The following is an 18,609-nucleotide window of genomic DNA, read 5'->3' as shown; positions in this document are numbered from 1 at the left end:
GAATTTTAACAAGAGGCTAAATTTGTGACTTCTTGATTAAAATATAAGAAAACAGAATAACGAGATTATCAATTTCATTTCTTTGTCTTATTCTTTCATTTCATATGGACACATACATACTTTTTCTTTCTCCTATAAAGCAAAGATCACCTGTCTGTTCTGGATTTATGTTTCCTTCCACCCTTTCTCCTCATCCTATCACTCAACCTCCATCAGCCCCTTGGCCCGAAGTCCCGGCTCCGTCTGTCGATTCTTTCCCTTTAAATGACACACCTCCTCCTCTACCAGCTAAGAAACACAGAAGGCAGCGGCAGCAGCAGGAGCAACAGGTAACTAGGCACTGGTGTTCCGAGTCTGAGACTTTGACCTTGACAACAGTCACTGATGTGGAATCTTTCCTTCCACTTTTCCAAAGGTATTTTTTAAAGAGACAAGTACATAGTCCTTTGCTGGGTTTTCTTTTATTTGGTTGGTTTTTGTTCTTATGTTTTTTAAGGACCTTTAGTATTTTTTAAGGGTGTTGGGGTTGTTCTAAACTTTGACACCTTGACTGTCCTCTCTTGACTTTTGATACGTTGGAGCCAGATATGTTGCATATTCTCAAGCTTCAGTTCCCATTCAACCAAAGTAGTGTCACTTGTCTCAGGTAGTTTTCAAAATGATAATAATTATTTCCATTAAATCCATGCTATAAAAAGTAGCTGTGGCAACCCAAAATATTTTTCTTACGCACTACTGAAATCATAATAAGGGACATCATGCCCTTGCTATGGGTCCAAATTTGCTAAACGTTTTACAAATAAATATCTCATTTCTTCCTTCTAACAGTCCTGTGAAATAAGAATTAATCTCCTTGTTGACATTTAGGGAACTGAGGCTTACTTAGCAGAGGTGAATATCTTGTCCAAGGTCATACCACAAATTATGCATTTGGCTCATAGAAGTTTTTATTGATTATATATATATATTTTTTAAGATTTTATTTATTTGACAGAGACAGCCAGCGAGAGAGGGAACACAAGCAGGGGGAGTGGGAGAGGAAGAAGCAGGCTCCTAGCAGAAGAGCCTGATGTGGTGCTCGATCCCAGAACGCCGGGATCACGCCCTGAGCCGAAGGCAGACACTTAATGGCTGTGCCACCCAGGCGCCCCTATCGATTATATTTTTTTAAAAAAACAATTCAGTGTTATGAATGTCTCCCTTCTTTTAGTACATCTAGTGCATAATCATGCGTGGGTAGTCAAAAAGCCTCTTTTGAGGGTTCCTTTCAACTATAATCAGATTTCTATATGAATTTGGCCCCAGAAGATACCAAGGAGTCGTAGTCTCTAGATACCCAAATTAGATGAGCCCAGGCATTACATTTCTTGAAGTTATCTTTGCTGTGTTTTACCTGTTGTTAAAGGACTATATCTCCTCCCTACTTTTAGGTTAATAAACATTAATTAGTATAAATAGATAACTATACAGTTAAAATGCAGATATATTTCATGATTGGCATGTTTAAAGATTGATCATAAACTCGGTAACTCAAATCTGCATTAATTTTTATGTATTTCAACAACCTGAGCTCAGTATAAAAATGATCAAACCCTAAGAACTTTTCATTAGGAAATAACTTTACTACTCAAGACATTTTGGGGGGAGGCTAAGAAAAATTTGGATAGATTTCAAGTTGGCAAAAATTTTGCCTTAGGAATCTGAAAAAAAAAAAGAAAGAAATGGTCAACAGGAGGATTTTTAAATATGAGGGATTAGTGTAGGGGTTTCGTGGCTAAGATTTTTTAAATAAAAGAATAACCGAGAAGGATGCCTAATATGGAAACGTTATATGGATTGGAAGTGTTTATATGTAATTAAAATATTATTCCAACTTTAAAACAACTTCCCTGTTTACTCGCTCTTTCTCTCCATCTCCTCCCTGCTCCCTTCCTTGTTCTCCTCACACTGGGATCTGTGCCATCACACAGAACTGTCCAGACAGACAAGGGGAGAAACTTGCTTTGTCCACTGGCTGTCCCGCCATCCACATGGCGACCATCATAATAATTTGTAAGTTGTCCTGAGGCCCCAAGGCTACAGGCACTAACTATGAAAGTGAAAGGTGGATTTTTTTTTTAAGTTTCTCAGTTCAGTAATAAATTCTTCCAGTGTCTATGTATCTTACCAAATGCTAGCCCTCATCTGTTAGCGAACACAAATATAAGTTGAACTTTTTAAAAAATTCTGTGTTAAAATTCCAAAATTCTTTGTAAATGCATACTTCTTCATTTCTTCAGTGACCTGTTTCAATTAGTCAAGTTTTGCTATTCTGCTTTACATTTGCATTTAAAGCATTTTAGAAGTCTGGAAGAAAGGAAAAAACAGCATAAAGAAGGCCTCTATCTGAGTGACACTTTGCCTCGAAAGAAAACCACACCTTCCATATCCCCACATTTCAGCAGTGCTACTATGGGGAGAAGCACCGCCCCAAAGGTAGGACGTGGGGTGAACCATGGGCTTCGCGTTCAGTGAGTCTTCTTGTCCTACTGTTGGCCAGTGTGCAAAGGCTCGTAAAGAAAATGCTGAATAATAAACCATTAAGTTTGCTTGTTGGGCAGACATAGAACTATACTGCATTTTCTATCCTATTCAGAGGACGTTCGGAATTGTACGCTCTGGGACCAAAGAACCTGGTCCTGGGTATTTTCTACCACCTCCCAAGTGGCGGATAGCTTTCCCTTATATGACAGAGTCCCATGACTGCCTCCCAGAGCTGGAAATTGAAGGATATAAACTGGATTCCAGGAATAATAGCAACAAATATTTACTGAGAGTCATTTCTGTGAGGCTGACCCTGGACTAAGCCCTTTTATCTGGATTGTCTCATTTTAAAATCTGGCAACACTACTTGGCAAAGGTTCTCTGTATTATCCGCGTTGTACGTAGGGACAAACTGAGGTGTGAAGAGGCTAAGCGGCCAGCCCAAGCGCCCTCAGCTGGTCAGCGGTGGAGCTGGACGATGACCCACGTGGTGTGACACCTGAGCCCTCACTCATGTTTTGCTGACATGTCCAGGGGGGTCGCTGCAGAAGGAGGGGGAGAGGCAGACGAGAAGCAGATTCTGAGAGGGACAGGCGTTGGGGCCCTTCCCTTGCCCTCAATCAGAGTTATTTTGTTTTCACCTATTTTATAAACTGGTGTTCCAAGTATATTTTACTCTAAGGGTTTTCTGTTTTTAAAGCGCGCTAACCGCCCGGGGGGTAGTGAGTAGGTGTCTGCAGTGTTCGGGGGGAGATGGACCAGTCTGGTACGCCTCTAGCCAGCAGAGCTCTTCTCTTCCTGTGCACGATGTGCATGCATTCTCGTGCCTGCATCTGCCCTCGGCTTCTTATGCATGAAGAACTTTGAGTTGTTCTCTAAGGTGGTTTTGGACAGCGTTTCCCCATCTGTCTTCATTTTTGGAACTGCTGCCACTGGAGAGATGGCTGTGATGTTGAGCCTGCCATGGGGGCTCCTTGGAAGGGTCTGTGACAGGCCTTTGCCATGTAGCGTGAATTACGGGACGCCTTCATTCCTCCTTCATACATTCCCTGCCCTCTGGGCTTGCCCTGGAGCGATGCAACAGGGATGTGGCCCTGTGCTGAAGGATGGTTCGCCTGCAGTTTGCCTGAAGGATTTCCTCCCGTTCTCACAGGCTCACCTGCCCCTGGGACAGAGTAACAGCTGCGGCAGTGTCCTCCCACACTCGCTGGCAACCATGACCAAAGACTCAGAGTCTCGGAGGATGCTCAGAGGTAGGTACCTTTTAAATCCCACATATGTCTGCGGTTAATCATTAGCAGTGCTGCGGGAGAGGGAGCAAGAACAGGGGTGGGGATCATTAGAGAGGGAACAACCAAAATCCTCAGTTTTAATGAGTCTTCTTCGGGGAAGGATCTCTATCTCCTTACTGTTGTACTTAAGGTAACTTTTTCTATTATATATACGGCTGGCACCGGTTAAACATACCCTCTGTACTTCCTAAATTCAATAGGGTTCCCAAACCAGGAAGGCCCCTCGAGAATGACTAACCTTCCCATTGGTAGAAAGAAAAGAGAGACCACGGAGATCCGGAGAGATCACCAGGGCGCTTAGGGAAGCCGCTTACCTGGTGTGCGGCTGAGCCCTACTCTGTTGGAATACATGCTTAAGGGTCATTGAGCTGACACAGTCAATAGAACAGCAGGGCCCTGGACCGAATTCCCTTCGGGCTTTTCATGTGGTCTGCGCTTTTTCTTCTATGTGGTTGTTAGGTTTCAGGTAGACTTGGATTCTCGGCATCTTTTATTTCTTTGCAATAATACATTGCATTTATAAAGGGGTTGTCGAAGAGTCTTTGTGGCACTAGGAGAAATTACTATAATGCAGTTCCAGAGGTGAGCTTCTCATCGAGAGGATTAGGGTTGTGTCAACACACTCATTGAAGTCGATAGTTTTTATGGGCTCTAACTTCTGAGCAGACATGGTGCTAGAGACCAAGAATGCAAATGAATGACATGTGCTTATACTCCAGTGAGGAAGAAAGACACCGAATAGACGATTTAAATGAAATGTGATACCTGCCATGATGGGGGATATAAAGAGGGATGCTGATGGAGTGGTGGGTGGGCATTTGGGCTCTAAATGCGTTCAGGCATCAGTGGGGTTGAAACCCTTCCCTCCCAGCGGGCTGGGGTTCGGTTCTGACTGCTCAGCCCTTCTGCCAGTGGTACCAGCGGATAAACACTGGTTTCCCGCCAAAAGGAAAAAAAAAAGAAAGAAAAAACATGTATATATGAATTTTGGTATATATAAAATGTGATTATGTATGTAAGATACATACATATAGATATCACTTGTTCACTGAGGCCGTAGCATTCATCAGAGAGGTTTCTAATGCAGGAGAGGTTTACAGTGTTAGCACGTGAATCAAATACAGTTGATTGAACTTTGCTTTTCTTTACTATAATTTCCTAAGCTAAAATATCTTTTAGGATTTATTAACAAGTTCAAATATCTCTCATGATTTATAAATAATAAACATAAACGAGTCTTCATATTTTGGCTCTCACTTATCATTGTTCACGTGTGGGTCAAGTCTATTTTCTGTTAAAGCATTTTTCTATGATATTGATAGAGTTTTTAAATGGGTTTTTCCCACTGGCTGAAGACATCAGAACTTGGATTGGCCATAACACCACATTTTATGTCAAAAGTATTTTTCTTAAAGAGTAAGAAAAACCAGACCTTTATACTAACTGGAGAGATTTATGAATTCGGGGAGCTATTAACATTATCATGTAAGAGGGTTCTACGAGAATTCTGGTGAAACCGAAGGATGTTTGATCTTTACTTTTCTAATCTCGGTTTGCCCAACAAAGAATGGGGCTCCCTGTGCTAGGTTCACAGGAAATGTGAGCCAATTCCGTTAGGTCCCATTAGGTATGTACTCTGCAAAATCCCTTGACTTGGAGTTCTTTCTGCTCTGGTCCTTCACCCATGTACTTTACTTTTGTGTATCTGGGAAATACGTGGCTGTATTCATTCCTGCCGCAGCTCTAGAGCGGGGTTCTTCTTAGAGAGTTTCATGTGGGCTGATGAGGCAGCTTCGGAGGAAATCGAGAACCATCCTGTGTGTTGGTCCAAGCAGAGGTGATGTGTCTTGTGAAGCCAGATGAGGAGGGGCGGGGAGTGCCATTCCCAGAGCCACAATAGACCGGAAAATTGGCAGGATTTTCTACTAAGCCCATCCAGGTGGCCCACAAAGACCAGGAGGGTTGAATCACTATTGCATTTAGAATTGTTTCACTAACATGGTATTGGCTTCACTAAAATGGCAAAAGCAGGTAAAATTCCATGGTTTTGAAAAAATTGGACCCAACACATTTTCATTAACTCAAATGTAATAGACCTGATCATTTTGGGGGGAGTTACACAATTAACTTAAATGAACTGTTTTTTTTTGCTGCTTGTTCATAATGGATCAAGGACAATGGTGTAAGTATACGCCTTCCTTCCATCAGCACTGTTTTCACATAACTGACAACGTGAATCATGCCAACAAAGATCTTTGAGAGCAGACTTTAAAGCGGAGAGCCCAGGAACTCAGCTCTTAATGTTGTAATGGTTATTGGCTTTTGTACAACTTGTGAACTGTTCCTTTGTAAGCTCTAGAATGAATGAAATCTTTGTCCTTTTGTCTTCTGTTAAATGCAGGAAAGTCCAAGAAAGGTATGGCAACCTCCTTGCGTCGTGTTTTTTGTTTTCAGCAAATAGTGAAAGGTCATTGTTAAGTCATCTTAAGAAATGATCGGATTTGAAACTGTAAAGTAGTGGATTTTTAGCCTAAGGATCTGTTCCTTTTACACAATAGAGAAAAATTGTTGCACGTTAGTTCACTGGTAACACAATCCTGAGCCCAGCTGCTGTGCTTTCACAGGCAGCTGCAGGAGCCCCTTTGTTTTGTTTTTTTGTGTTACAAGGTCAGACCCTGCAGGAAACAAGAGTGTGGGGTGGGGGGAGCATTGTTTTGCAAGACTCAGAAGCTAGATCAAGATAAGAGTGGGCACTGCCATGCATATAGGCTAAGTGTAAAACAGGAGGTTTCTCCTTTGAAAGGCCAGGTATCAATAAGTCTGGCTAGCGGAGGAGGGAAGGATTTAGGACGCTCCTCCTCATTTATTCCATGTGAGCCTATTTTAGAGGACAGACCTCGGGCAGAATGAAGACCAGTTTGCATGACTGGCTTGAATAAATAAGACGCTTGTTACTGGGGCCAGGCGGCAGAGACATGGGGTGTCAGAGGGCGCACTGGTTATATGAAGTTTGATGGATGGTGCTTCAAATAATTGAATGGCATTTTATAAACCTGAGCTCTTAAAAACCATTTGTTCCTGTCTGCTTGGGGAAAAGAGCTGTTTTATTGCTATGATCTCGTTTTTATTCTCCCTGTTTTCTGGCTGGTGAATATGTGTGAAAGATGTTTGTTTCCAAATGTCGTTGACTAACTGTATGCATGTATCATAAGCTTATTATTATTTTTTAACTTCTCCAGTTCCTCATTGTGAACTCAAACATAATCTAGAGATGTGAACATCCATCTCGTCTTGTTAATCTGGTGTTGTCACTAACACTATCAACGATAGCATGTTGGAAATGTGTATTTTTCTGGTCCCCTGTCATCCTTTTTGATCTTGTCTCTTTCTCCCTTTCTCCATCTTTCCCCTCCTTCATCCGTGACTCGTCCTGTACCTTCATCTCCGGGCTGTGGACTATGGTTAGGAAGAATGAATTTCTCAGCAGGTGAGCTCTGATAGGCTAACTTGTCGGAAAGACTGATTAATTTTATCCTCTTAAACCCAGATTATAGTTTTATGTTTTAATCTCATTCTCTATATTAAGCCCAGATAACCATTTAAAGTATACAACACGGGGCTCCTGGGTGGCTCAGTTGGTTAAGCGTCCAACTCTTGATGTTGGCTCAGGTCATGATCCCGGGGTTGTGGGATCAAGCCCTGTCTTGGGCTTGCCCTGGACTTGGAGTCTGCTTAGATTCTCTCTATCCCTCTGCCCTGCCCCTCTCCCTGTCTTAAAAAAAAAAAAAAAAAAAAAGAAGGAAACAACACACATTTGGAAGATATTGGCAAAACTATATATCCTACAAATGCACAGTAGTTAAATCACAAAGGAGTTTTCAGGTGTAATTAGCCAGAATTCATAGATAGGCATGAAGAAGAAGGAGGAGAAGGAGAAGGGGGGTAGGGGGAGGAGAAGAATGAAGAGAAGAAATGGGCCTCGCATGTCTGCTGTACTGGCTCTCTTGGACAGTGACAAGAGTTGAGTGGGTTCGGGTTCCTTGCCTGTGCTCTGCTGAGTGACGATCCTTCGATATTGTCAGCTCTCACTTTACAAATCTTGTAACTTCCCCTCCATTGGCTGTTTCTGCCTGGATAGAAAGGATTTAGAGCATTTACAAGGCCCTCTTTGCTTTCTAGTTGCTGTCCCACTGCTGAATGTTATTCCTACTACATAATTTAAAAACAAAAACAAAAACAAACCAGTCGTCTCAGGGACTGGGAAAGTCTCGTTTTTCCCGGTGCACGCACTTTGCCCCACCCCAGACCACAGATGCATTCCACTCCCTTATTTAGCTGCCGCTGAAACTGGAATTTATCGATGAGAAAATGAATTGATCCAGTGGCTCTTTAGTTCATGACATCCCCATACTAAATAAATGGGGATCCTGTGGTGATGAGAACACAAGTGTCCCCCTGCCCGGGATAGCTTGCACCTGTTCTGGGGTTACCTAGCCTCAGGAGCAGTTCTTCTTGGACCTCCTCCCGGGGTACCCTCGTTTGGTCCTGCTGCTGTCCTGGGGTGTTTCCTCCATCAGAAGTTTCCATACCTTTGGAGGCAGGCCAGAGCCTAAGTCCCAAAACCAGCTCTTTGGAATCGCACGGATGCAATTCCAGGATCACAGCGAAGTGGTCCAGGCCTTTATTTGTGATTGCAGAGGTAACTTTAATTTTTTGAAGTCGTTAGGAGGGCAGAGGCTAGGCCAGGTGGCTGTTGAATTCACTGTGATTAGTAAAGGATTGCCAGTTGGGAGGAACGAGCCTCTCCAGGAGGTAGAACATTTTCAATCGCCCCGGAGCCACAGGAAACCAAAAGCCTGCACCAGAAATACCTGCTCATTAGCGGCAGCCTCTTTCACGTAAATTGCCCTGAAAATCTAAGGTACTCACTCATCCTACTGCCAGAATGGTGGAAGGTTCTTTCAGCCACGGAGCTAACTTTGACGAATAATAGGGTCATCTGGGGGTTTATGTTCGCAATCCTTAGCACCATACACAGTTTCATGCTGCTGGCCAATGTGCCCACGTCTGAAATTTTCAAGTCATTTTTAGTGTCCTGTCTACTTCACCTGAAGGGTGTAAGTTCGTTTTCTTATTCTGCGATACTTCCGAAAAGCAAAAAATCGTGGAAGATCTGAACCCACCGTCTCCTCTGCTTTTCCAAGAAGGCGTTAGTGGCATTATAGGGACTCGCCTTTCTTCATGTCAGTGCCGAGGCGATAATTCTCGGATGTTTTAAATTACGCGGCTGTCTGTTAGGGATTTGGTTTCATACTAACACTAGGAAATGTCTCCCACATTGTCGGTGCCGGTGTCGAAGTTTTCTTTGCCAATAAGGCTTTTTTGAAAGCATAAAGAAAGGTACATGTGGGACTTTTTCAAATAACTTCTGGTGTTGTTGTTTTGTTTTGTTTTGTTTTTGTCCCCCTCCTTTTCATAATAACTGGAAACAATTTAAAAGGAGCAATTAGTAATTCCAAAAGTTCAAGTATCAAAGGTAAATATCTGAGTAATGATTTTTTTTTTAAAGGCACGAGCTCCACGCTTATGAATGTACTGGCATCACTTAATGCTTTCTGCGTTAATCGCTACAATTAATGGCCTTCTATCGAAAGTGTCGTGGTGTGCTTTTTTGTGCTGCATCTTCCCTTAGCTAGGTGATATGTGGCTCTTATGTGTGTATTTATAATTTATAATTACAGCTTATATTAAGGAAAGTCATTTCCCCAGAAATTCTATCCTCCGAACTAACCTATTTGCACTGTGATATTTAAAACACCTCCAAAGAGTTTGGCGTGCAAACTCCCCACGGTCCTAAAATCATTTTACAGAAACTTTTGGTGTCCGATGCTTTGTTAAAGTCTCATGGATGTGGCTTTGCTTTTGAATGGGAATGCTCAGCTGACAGCTGAGGAAGCTGTTTGGAATCGCTACCCTCCTCCCACCCTCTGGCTGCTTTTTTGACCGTTTCATTACCAATTAAAAGCCTCATCGAAGGTAGGGAGAGCAAGGAGAGAGGCAAAATTCGAACGGTCCAATCACAAATTCTTAATGGATCTGTAGTAAATTTGATGAGGGAGAAAGGGATTGCAAACCACTGCTGGCCGGAGTGAGTTGAGGAATTGGTTTATCAGTACAATCACTGCTTCCTGCGTGTATGGTAAATAGAGAATGGAAAGGAAGAATAATTCGATTTGCATTGCCCCAAATCAGCCAGCAGCTAGCAAGCCATAGCAATGACACAAAGTAAAGCTAATGACCTATCAGGCCAGCTGACCAAGTCCCAGGGTATGGAAAAAGCCTCTTATTGGTGGTACTGTTGCTGCTAGTGATGTGAGATCTACATTTTCGTACGGTTGGCTACCATCAGCTAGCTGAGGGCTGACAGCTAAGGTGGAAGAGGAGAGCTCTGTATACAGTAATTAGGAGGACTGCGCCTGGGGAGGATTGTTGACTGTGAATAATTGGAGGGCAAGGAAAATTGAAAAAAACGAAGGATGAGAAAAGACGTGCAGTTTGGATTTTTACCGGATTGAAAGTGTTAGTGATAATATGAGTGAGATACAAGATTCTTATATCCTGCACCTGGATGGTCTACCGCTGTTTTGTGACCAGATCGAGTATTCCTTAAATTTGAATACTGTTGGAGAAGTGACTGCGCTAAGACCCAGCTGTTGCTTGTCACCACGAGTCATCTTGCTTCACTTGAACCCAGCCATTTTTAGAAGATACAGGGCCTTTAATTGTGTTTCTGTTTTGTTTTGGTTTTGCCTGTTTTGTTTTTGTGTGTGCTGATGTATTCTCAGTTGTGCTGATTTGTGAGAATGGCAAAGGAAAATGTGAGATGATCCACGACTGAAAAGATCACTCCTAAGACCACCTCTTTGAAACTCTTGCTTGCACTGGGCATGATGCTGTGTCTTTGGTCTTCTTGGCTTCAAAATAAATTAGACCAAGGTCCAAGTTTCATAGGCAGATGTTTTGGGTTGCTGGTTTGAGTCTCAGAAGATCTAAGACTAGAAAATGCGGCATACTAACACATTTATGGCTCTTTCCTTAGGGTATAATCACCAACAGATGAGTGAAGGACAAAGGCAGAAATCTTCTGAATTTTACAACCGCACAGCATCTGAATCAAATGTCTACCTGAACAGTTTCCACTACCCCGATCACAGCTACAAGGACCAGGCCTTTGATACTTTGAGCCTAGACAGCTCCGATAGCATGGAGACCAGCATCTCGGCCTGCTCACCTGACAATATCTCCAGGTAAGATGTGCTCACGGTTAAGGTTTCCAGTGTAGAAAAGCACCTGCTGGCTTCCAAAAGTACAGTCATCAGTTTGGAGCAGTGAATATATACAAGCCCAGATTTCTGAAGCATAACCAGCCTACGGTGTGGAAGAGGGTTGAGTGTCATGGCAGCCTTTGAAAATAATTTCTCTGTGTCATGTGTGATTTAGCCAGTCAGACACCGTATAATCCGCTTTTCTCCTGTACTCTATTTCTTTACATTTGAGTTTTTGTGGATACTGTGCTTCAAAATTCATTTGCCTCTGTTGGCTGACTCCAAGTCTCATTAGGACTCCTTTTGATTGAATGAAGAAATCATTTCCGACAGTATAGTAAGAACTTTGAAGGATTTCTTACACTTCCGTTTCATTAAAAAGAAGGCTTTAGCTGTTTCACATATTAAAATTTTTGTAAGGATTTAGCCATCTACATGTGTGTTCCTACTTTGAGGCAAGCAAAGATGGTCTTATGGAATTACGGCTAAAGGCACACCTAAAATATAGATCTCGTCCTGGGACTCTGCCCCTTCAAAAGCTTTGATGACGCCCTACTCCCCTTTGAGTAAAGTCATGCCTTAGAGCCTGCATTCTGGATCCTTCCCAACTTCCCATTCACTTTCTCCTCCTGATACGCCTCACAGGGCTTCTTATTAATTGAGAGCGTGATGAATACTCAAACCTCTGTGCCTTTGACCATATTGGCCCCAGGCCTGGAATCAAATAGTTTCTTCACTCATTTATTTATAGGCTCCTTCATTCCACAAATACTCTTAGAGTGCTCTGGAGGCAACAGTGGGCTGGTGTTGGCTCATACTAGCTGGCAAGTGCCAATGCGCATATTTCCACCTATGTGGGATCAGTGATGTCACGTTGGTAGTTTGAAATTGGCCATGGTGGGAGTATATACTCCACAGAAATGAACATTTGCTGTATATCAGGGTTTTTATTTCCCTCCAGAGAGCTGATTTACCAGCACCACACTGTCTACGGTCAATATATCCTTCCGTTTGTGTAGTCACTCAATCTGTACTTACTGAGCACCGGTAGTGCCTGGCATTGTAAATAGCTTTACCGTTTCCATCCCCTACTCCCGTCTGAGCCTGGAGAAACTTTCCTCGTCCTTCAGGCTTCAACTTAAGTTGGAAACTCATGAAAATTTCTCCTTTAGGGCCTTTTTCTTCTGTGTTTCCATTGCACTTGATTCTTTTTTCTATTATATCACTGATCACATGGCAGTATAAAATTTTTTCTTCAGTAATTAACTGCTGAATTCATCAATGTCAAGGAGAATGGCTAATTATCTTTTCGTTTCTACAGCCAGCAGAGATCTGAGCAGATAGTAGGTATTTAGCAATTGTTGGCTGAATACCTCAGGATACAGTAAAATGGCCATATTTTCAATTTTGTCATATTTTTAATTTTGTTTGATTAATTGGCTGAGAACCATTATGATTTCAACCTTAGAAACATCCAATATTCCATAAATGTTAATTGAGCACTTGTGTGTCCCAAATGCAAATGTCTAGTTGGATGATTGCCATCCACAAACTTCCCTCTATTGGACTAAAGCCCCAGACTGGAAGCAGGAATGCTTGTGCTCTTTGGGCTACAATCGTGCTCCTTGAAGCAGATCACAGAATGCTCTTGGTCCTGATCTGCTTGCTAGTCTGTGCAATGGACGGGTTGTTTCTTGAATATAAGGCAAGGATGAATTTTAAAACATTTTGATGGAAAATTACCATCATGTAAATATAATTTATTTCTTTTCAAAGATTTGAGTAATTTGCTCTCCCCTCACCTACAATAAGAGAATGACAGAGAGAGAGGGAAAGTAATATCAGCAAGGTGTACTTAGCTTTGGGTTATTTAATGTTTCGTAAATGAAAAGAATATGAAACTCAACTGTAACCAAACATTATAGCCAGAAAATTTTAAGGGTGGGGGAAAAGGAGAAGACAGATGTTACATTCTGTGGTACATAAAGTATACAGTGTATTTTCATTTGGCATTAATGGGTGAAATATTAAAATTATTGGATATATTCTATAAGAGAAGCAATGGAGTCTCTGGGGGAAAATAATAAAGCAACAATAAGAATTGTATTGCTGCTTGGGGCGCCTGGATGGCACAGTCGTTAAGCATCTGCCTTCGGCTCAGGGCGTGATCCCCGCATTATGGGATCGAGCCCCACATCAGGCTCCCCTGCTGGTAGCCTGCTTCTTCCTCTCCCACTCCCCCTGCTTGTGTTCCCTCTCTCGCTGGCTGTCTCTATCACTGTCGAATAAATAAATAAAATCTTAAAAAAAAAAAAAAAGAATTGTATTGCTGCTTGTCACATGGGAATGACCTAAATTAAATGAGGACGTTATGGGGGTGCCTGGGTGGGTCAGTTGTTAAGCGTCTGCCTTCAGCTCAGGGTGTGATCGCAGGGTCCTGGGATCGAGCCCCACATCAGGCTCCCTGCTCTGCTATGAGCCTGCTTCTTCCTCTCCCACTCCCCTTGCTTGTGTTCCCTCTCTCACTGGCTCTTTGTCAAATAAATAAATAAAATCTTAAAAAAAAAAAAGAGGACATTATGTAATGATAAAAATGGCTTTTGGGGGCTCCTGGGGGGCTCAGTCAGTTGAGTGTCTGACTCTTGGTTTTGGCTCAAGTCACGATCTCCAGGTCATGAGATCGAGCCCTGCGTCAGCTCCACACTCAGCGGCGGAGTCTGCCTGAGATTCTCTCTCTCCCACGGCACCTCCCCACCTAAAAATAAATAAATAAATATATTTTTTTTAAAAAAAGAATAAAGCTTTTTTGGGGCCTGCCATTATTATTTCAGGTTAGAAGGATTTGCGTTTCACGTTATTCAACATTAAAAGGTGCAATAGCTCACTTTTTAGAAAGTTTCACACGACTGTGCGGCAAGGAGACACTTGAGCGCGTGGAAGGGCCGGGCAGCAAACTGTCTGGCACTGAAGGTGCTCTGAGACGCCTGCTGCCCTGAGCTTGTCCGAGCCGGGCCAGCAGGTGCCGGAGTGGACGTGCTCAGGACAGAGAGCCTAGAATGTTGAGCAGTTGTTCGTAAATGACCGTAAACTGACCCATCAAATGTGGTGCTTCTGAATAACAAGGCACAAAAGTCGGCCACCCAACAACTATGATAGCAGGGTGACAGGAGGAATAAAGATGGGCATGAAGACTGAGAACACAAATTCCCAGGGTCAGCGGGACGCCCATGCTTCTGTGGCACTTGGTACTTAGTCGTTATTTTGAAAACAGCAGACTATTCTCCCCTCTTCTCAAGTAATTGTGAACATTTTATACCAATATGTCTTTGGTGAACTCTTGATAGCCTGACCTTTTATTTATCTATTTGTTTTAAGATTTTTATTTATTTATTTGAATGAGAGAACAGGGAGGGGCAGAGGGGGAGGGAGAAAGAATCTCAAGCAGACTCCACACTGAGCACCAAGCCCAACGTAGGGCTCAGTCCCACGACTGGGAGATCATGACCTGAGCCAAAACCGAGAGTCAGACACTTAACCAACTGAGCCACCCAGGCACCCCTGTGTATCTATTTCTGAGCCATAGTTAGTAAAGAAATACACTCTAAGCATTTTCCTGTCTTGGCATTTTTCTACTCCCTGCCTCTTTCTTCCCTCCAAAAATTGAAAGTAAATACTCATCCCTTCAAATGATCACTCCCCGTCTCTCATATTTAGTGACGGTGAAAGCAGCAGTGCAGCAATGGGTAGAGGATATTACCCAGGAAGGATCCACTTTGATTATAATTACCAAGCATTACAAGTTCAGATCTGGACACTTAAGCACCGTGACAGAGCAAGAACAGAATTACTTTTATTTGCTTGCCTGGTTGCTTTTTCTTAACATGGTTTCCAGAGGTAGAGAATGAGACTGATTCCACTACATGTGCCAAATGGAGAGGACAGCATCACTGTGGAGCGTTCCTGGCGGGTAGTTATACATGACCACGATTATTTTGTGTCCTTAGTTCACACACACCTGACCCAGTGGCACTAGCAATCACAGATAACCAGTCACCATGGTCAGAAATTACCAGTAGTATTTATTTCATTGTACCGTCCGATCCTCTGAATGTCAAAAAAATTGAAGGCTAAGTAGAAGATACCTGTAAAAGGTTTGGTATAAAAGGAAGAGAGAGAGAGAGAAACAAACATGTTTCTTCTGTATCCCATCTACTTTAAAAAATTCATGCTACCCTAAGATAAGCTTGTATCCACTATTATGATGGAAAATAATATGATAAACATGAGGCAAATGGGTAATAAGAAACTAAGGTTTGGGATGTATACTACGACAACACGTCCTAAATGAGAACTTTTTGAAATCAGGTAGAAGAAGAAAGAAAGGACTAAAACATTCTCACTATGTGAGACTTTTTTTAAGCTATGTATTAAAATACCCTGAAATGATATGTATATTAAAGTGGTAACTCCATGCTGAAATTCTAGTGACAGAAACTTAGTCTTGTGGTTTATTATGTCACAAGGAGCCATTTGTAGAATTAGAATTACTCAGAGCTGTGGGTACATTGGCCCTTCGCTCTTTGTTGAGACGTCATTTTTGTGTCTACCAGGTTACTTGAGTCGGACGATGTGTTTGCTTTTTCAAAATCATTACTTACACCACAAACAAACAAAAAGCTAAGAAAACAGGTCTTGGGTCATAGAAAATGGCAGTTGAGAGTCAATTCTGCATAAAACCTCTATTCTGCTGAAATTACTGACTTGGCTTAGACCGTGTCGTGTTCTGCATACTGCCTACAATGATATGTTATTATCACAATTGCTATTACTAATTTACCAAGCCCTGGCCTTGTGCTCATACTTGGAGAAAATGTTGGGGGAACTTGATCCTTCATTATAGCTTAAATGCCCGCAGTGTGCATGTGGGGCGGGAACAAGACTGGCTATGGAGTGGAGAGCAGTCCGTGGCTGAACTTGGGTCTAAGGGATGCTTTCATCTGAATTTCAGATGCTTCACATTTCTTCATTTTAGGCAAAAGTTCGTATTCTGCTTTTTACCTTAGATAGTCAACACTCAGTGTCTGCATTTTATTCGAGGGAGTTCTTTCAGAAGAGATAGAGAAAAGCCAAAGTGATGGGGGGTGGGGGCAGCCAACTGTCAAAGGGACTGGATGTATCATACCATGTGAAAAATGGTTAGGAAGGGTCCAGGGGCTTGTCGTGTTCCTATAATATTCTAGGAGCTACTGAACAGAGAAAGGCTAGACATTTTATGAGGAGTAACAATTTGCTAAAGCTGAAAAAATAATTGAAAAGATTAATTGAAAATAAATATTCTGGGATACTGGCTCTTCATTTTTTTTTTTAAGATTTTATTTATTTATTTGAGTGAGAGAAAGAGAGAGAAGGAGCAGAGACAGGGACAGAGGGAGAAGCAGACTCCCCACTAAACAGGCATCCCGATATGGGGCTCGATGCCAGGACGCTAGGGTCATGACCCAGGCTAAAGGCAGACGCTTAACCAATTTGAGCCACCCAGGTGCCCCCTGGCTCCATTTGATGGCAATTCTGGTGCACTGATGGCAGTCTTGGAAAAGCTTTATGTGTCTTTATGGAGAATTTTGTTTTGCTCCAGTTAGTTTTATTATGTTTTGCTTTGCTTACTTATTTCTTGTATGCCATTGTTCTTTGCTTTTCTTTTTTAATTTTTTTTCTGTTTTTGCCTTTGCCTATAAAATATTCTAAAAGGCCCTAAAAACCTAAAATCTGCTAAAATCCTTTACCCTTGACAGAAGGAAGTTTTGTTTTTCTTTATGAATATGGTTTTTACCAAAGTTGGTCAGATACCCAAAGAACTCTTCAGTTGACAAATAGCAGAACACAACTGAGTAGGAAAAGTCTCCAAAACTAGTCATCTTTATATTGTTAATGACCCAATGACTCAGTATCACCAGCATCCTTACAGCAATCACATGCGAGATCAGAAATGTGTGCCTGCCTTTTGAAGAAGGTCAGAAGTTGGAGCAATGGAAAGAAACATGACTCCTCTTGTAATTTGGATGCACTTGAGAAAGCAAAGATGAGTGTTGTGCTCTAAGTAATGCATTATCAGGCTTATCTTCTTATCTTCAGGGACTTCGGACTCTCCTTTTGCATGGCAGGTGCTCAGCATTTCACTTGCTGACATTGGCGTCTGCCATGAATGCCATGATATGACAAGCCTAGACTTTTCCCTACATTCCCATTGCAGCAGCCTTTGCTTTTCAGTGTAGGTGCAACTCTGATGGGACAAAAAAGTAAAAATGGCGGTGACAGTCTCACAGAGCAGCAGGAGTTTTGCTAAATAAAAGTGGTTTACATGTCAAGGAAATATTAAAATCAAAAATAGCAAAAGGCGGGCTCCGTGGATACAAATTATTTTTTATACAAAATAACCAAAGTAGATTTAGAAGTATATAAAATGTAGCTTGAAAAAGTAGCTGACTTTAGGTGCCTTCAGGTTATGAAGACGGGAGGTGGTAAACATTAACATGTATTTTCTATCAAATGTTTTCAGAAACATGGGAGACTATGGACTATGAGAAACAAACTGAGGGCCTCAGAGGGGAGGGGGGTGGGGGAATGGGATAGGCTGGTGATGGGTAGTAAGGAGGGCACATATTGCATGGTGCACTGGGTGTTATACGCAACTAATGAATCATCGAGCCTTACATCGGAAACCGGGGATGTACTGTATGGTGACTAACATAATATAATAAAAAATCATTATTAATTAACAAAAAAAAAAATGTTTTCAGAAGATTGAGTTCCTTTGGAGCAAAAGTTAAGACATTTATGGAAATATTGCCAAATTGAATATAATTGGCAGGAAATTAATTATAAATATTATAAAATAAATGGAAAACCCTCTGAAAAATTCTAAAAACTTAACAGAAATATTTAGAGACAGATAACTATTTGAAAACTTGCCTCCAGGATGTGCCCAAATTACAGATATATGAAAAATCATGAACTGAAAATATTTGTTTCTAACGAAGTTATTTCCAACCAATTCATCCAGATAGGTTTCATGGAGCTCAAGGTCATACTTAGGCCAGTGAATGGAAGCTGTAGGAAGATAGATTTTGATTCAACTTAAGTATCAACATTCTAACAATGTTGTCCAAACAAGGAAGGAATGGATACAGTAAGTTTTCTATAGCTGACAATGTTCCGGCACAAACTAGATGAAAAATGAGTATGTTCTAGAAAGAACTAAAGGACAGATGGGGGTTAGACTCTTGGTGAGTGCTTTTTTTTTTTAGTTGGTGAGTTTTTAAGACCTGAGACCTAGTGAAATCAAATTATTTATTTCCCAAATCAATAGGAGACATAAGACATATACCTGATGTCACAGACAACACTATCGAACATAAACACGATACTGCGCGATTGCAGGGCCTAATGTTTGTCTTTGGCTTTCTTAGTTG

The 18,609-nt window shown here is 41.8% G+C and overlaps 1 protein-coding gene across 14 annotated transcripts in view; it reads left to right on the top strand.

Moving 5' to 3' along the window:
• The window catches only part of PHLDB2 (pleckstrin homology like domain family B member 2), a 209,637-nt gene that overhangs the window by 178,410 nt on the left and 12,618 nt on the right, over nt 1–18,609 (top strand). For 5 of the 14 annotated variants that reach the window (XM_087861631.1, XM_087861626.1, XM_087861634.1 and 2 more), the window contains 6 exons: nt 141–329; nt 2,335–2,475; nt 3,677–3,776; nt 7,282–7,302; nt 9,316–9,351; nt 10,915–11,122. In XM_087861631.1, coding sequence (XP_087717757.1) covers nt 141–329; nt 2,335–2,475; nt 3,677–3,776; nt 7,282–7,302; nt 9,316–9,351; nt 10,915–11,122 — 695 coding nt within the window. The remainder of the gene's footprint in view (nt 1–140; nt 330–2,334; nt 2,476–3,676; nt 3,777–7,281; nt 7,303–9,315; nt 9,352–10,914; nt 11,123–18,609) is intronic. The other 9 variants (XM_087861632.1, XM_087861633.1, XM_045785229.2 and 6 more) reach the window with 7 other exon arrangements.

Source organism: Ursus americanus, chromosome 4 (assembly GCF_024610735.1).
Source record: "Ursus americanus isolate L20-20 chromosome 4, mUrsAme1.1.p, whole genome shotgun sequence".
In the NCBI taxonomy this organism is placed as follows: domain Eukaryota; kingdom Metazoa; phylum Chordata; class Mammalia; order Carnivora; family Ursidae; genus Ursus; species Ursus americanus.
Note: the sequence above shows the minus strand (reverse complement) of the source record. Positions and strands in the feature narration are given on the sequence as shown.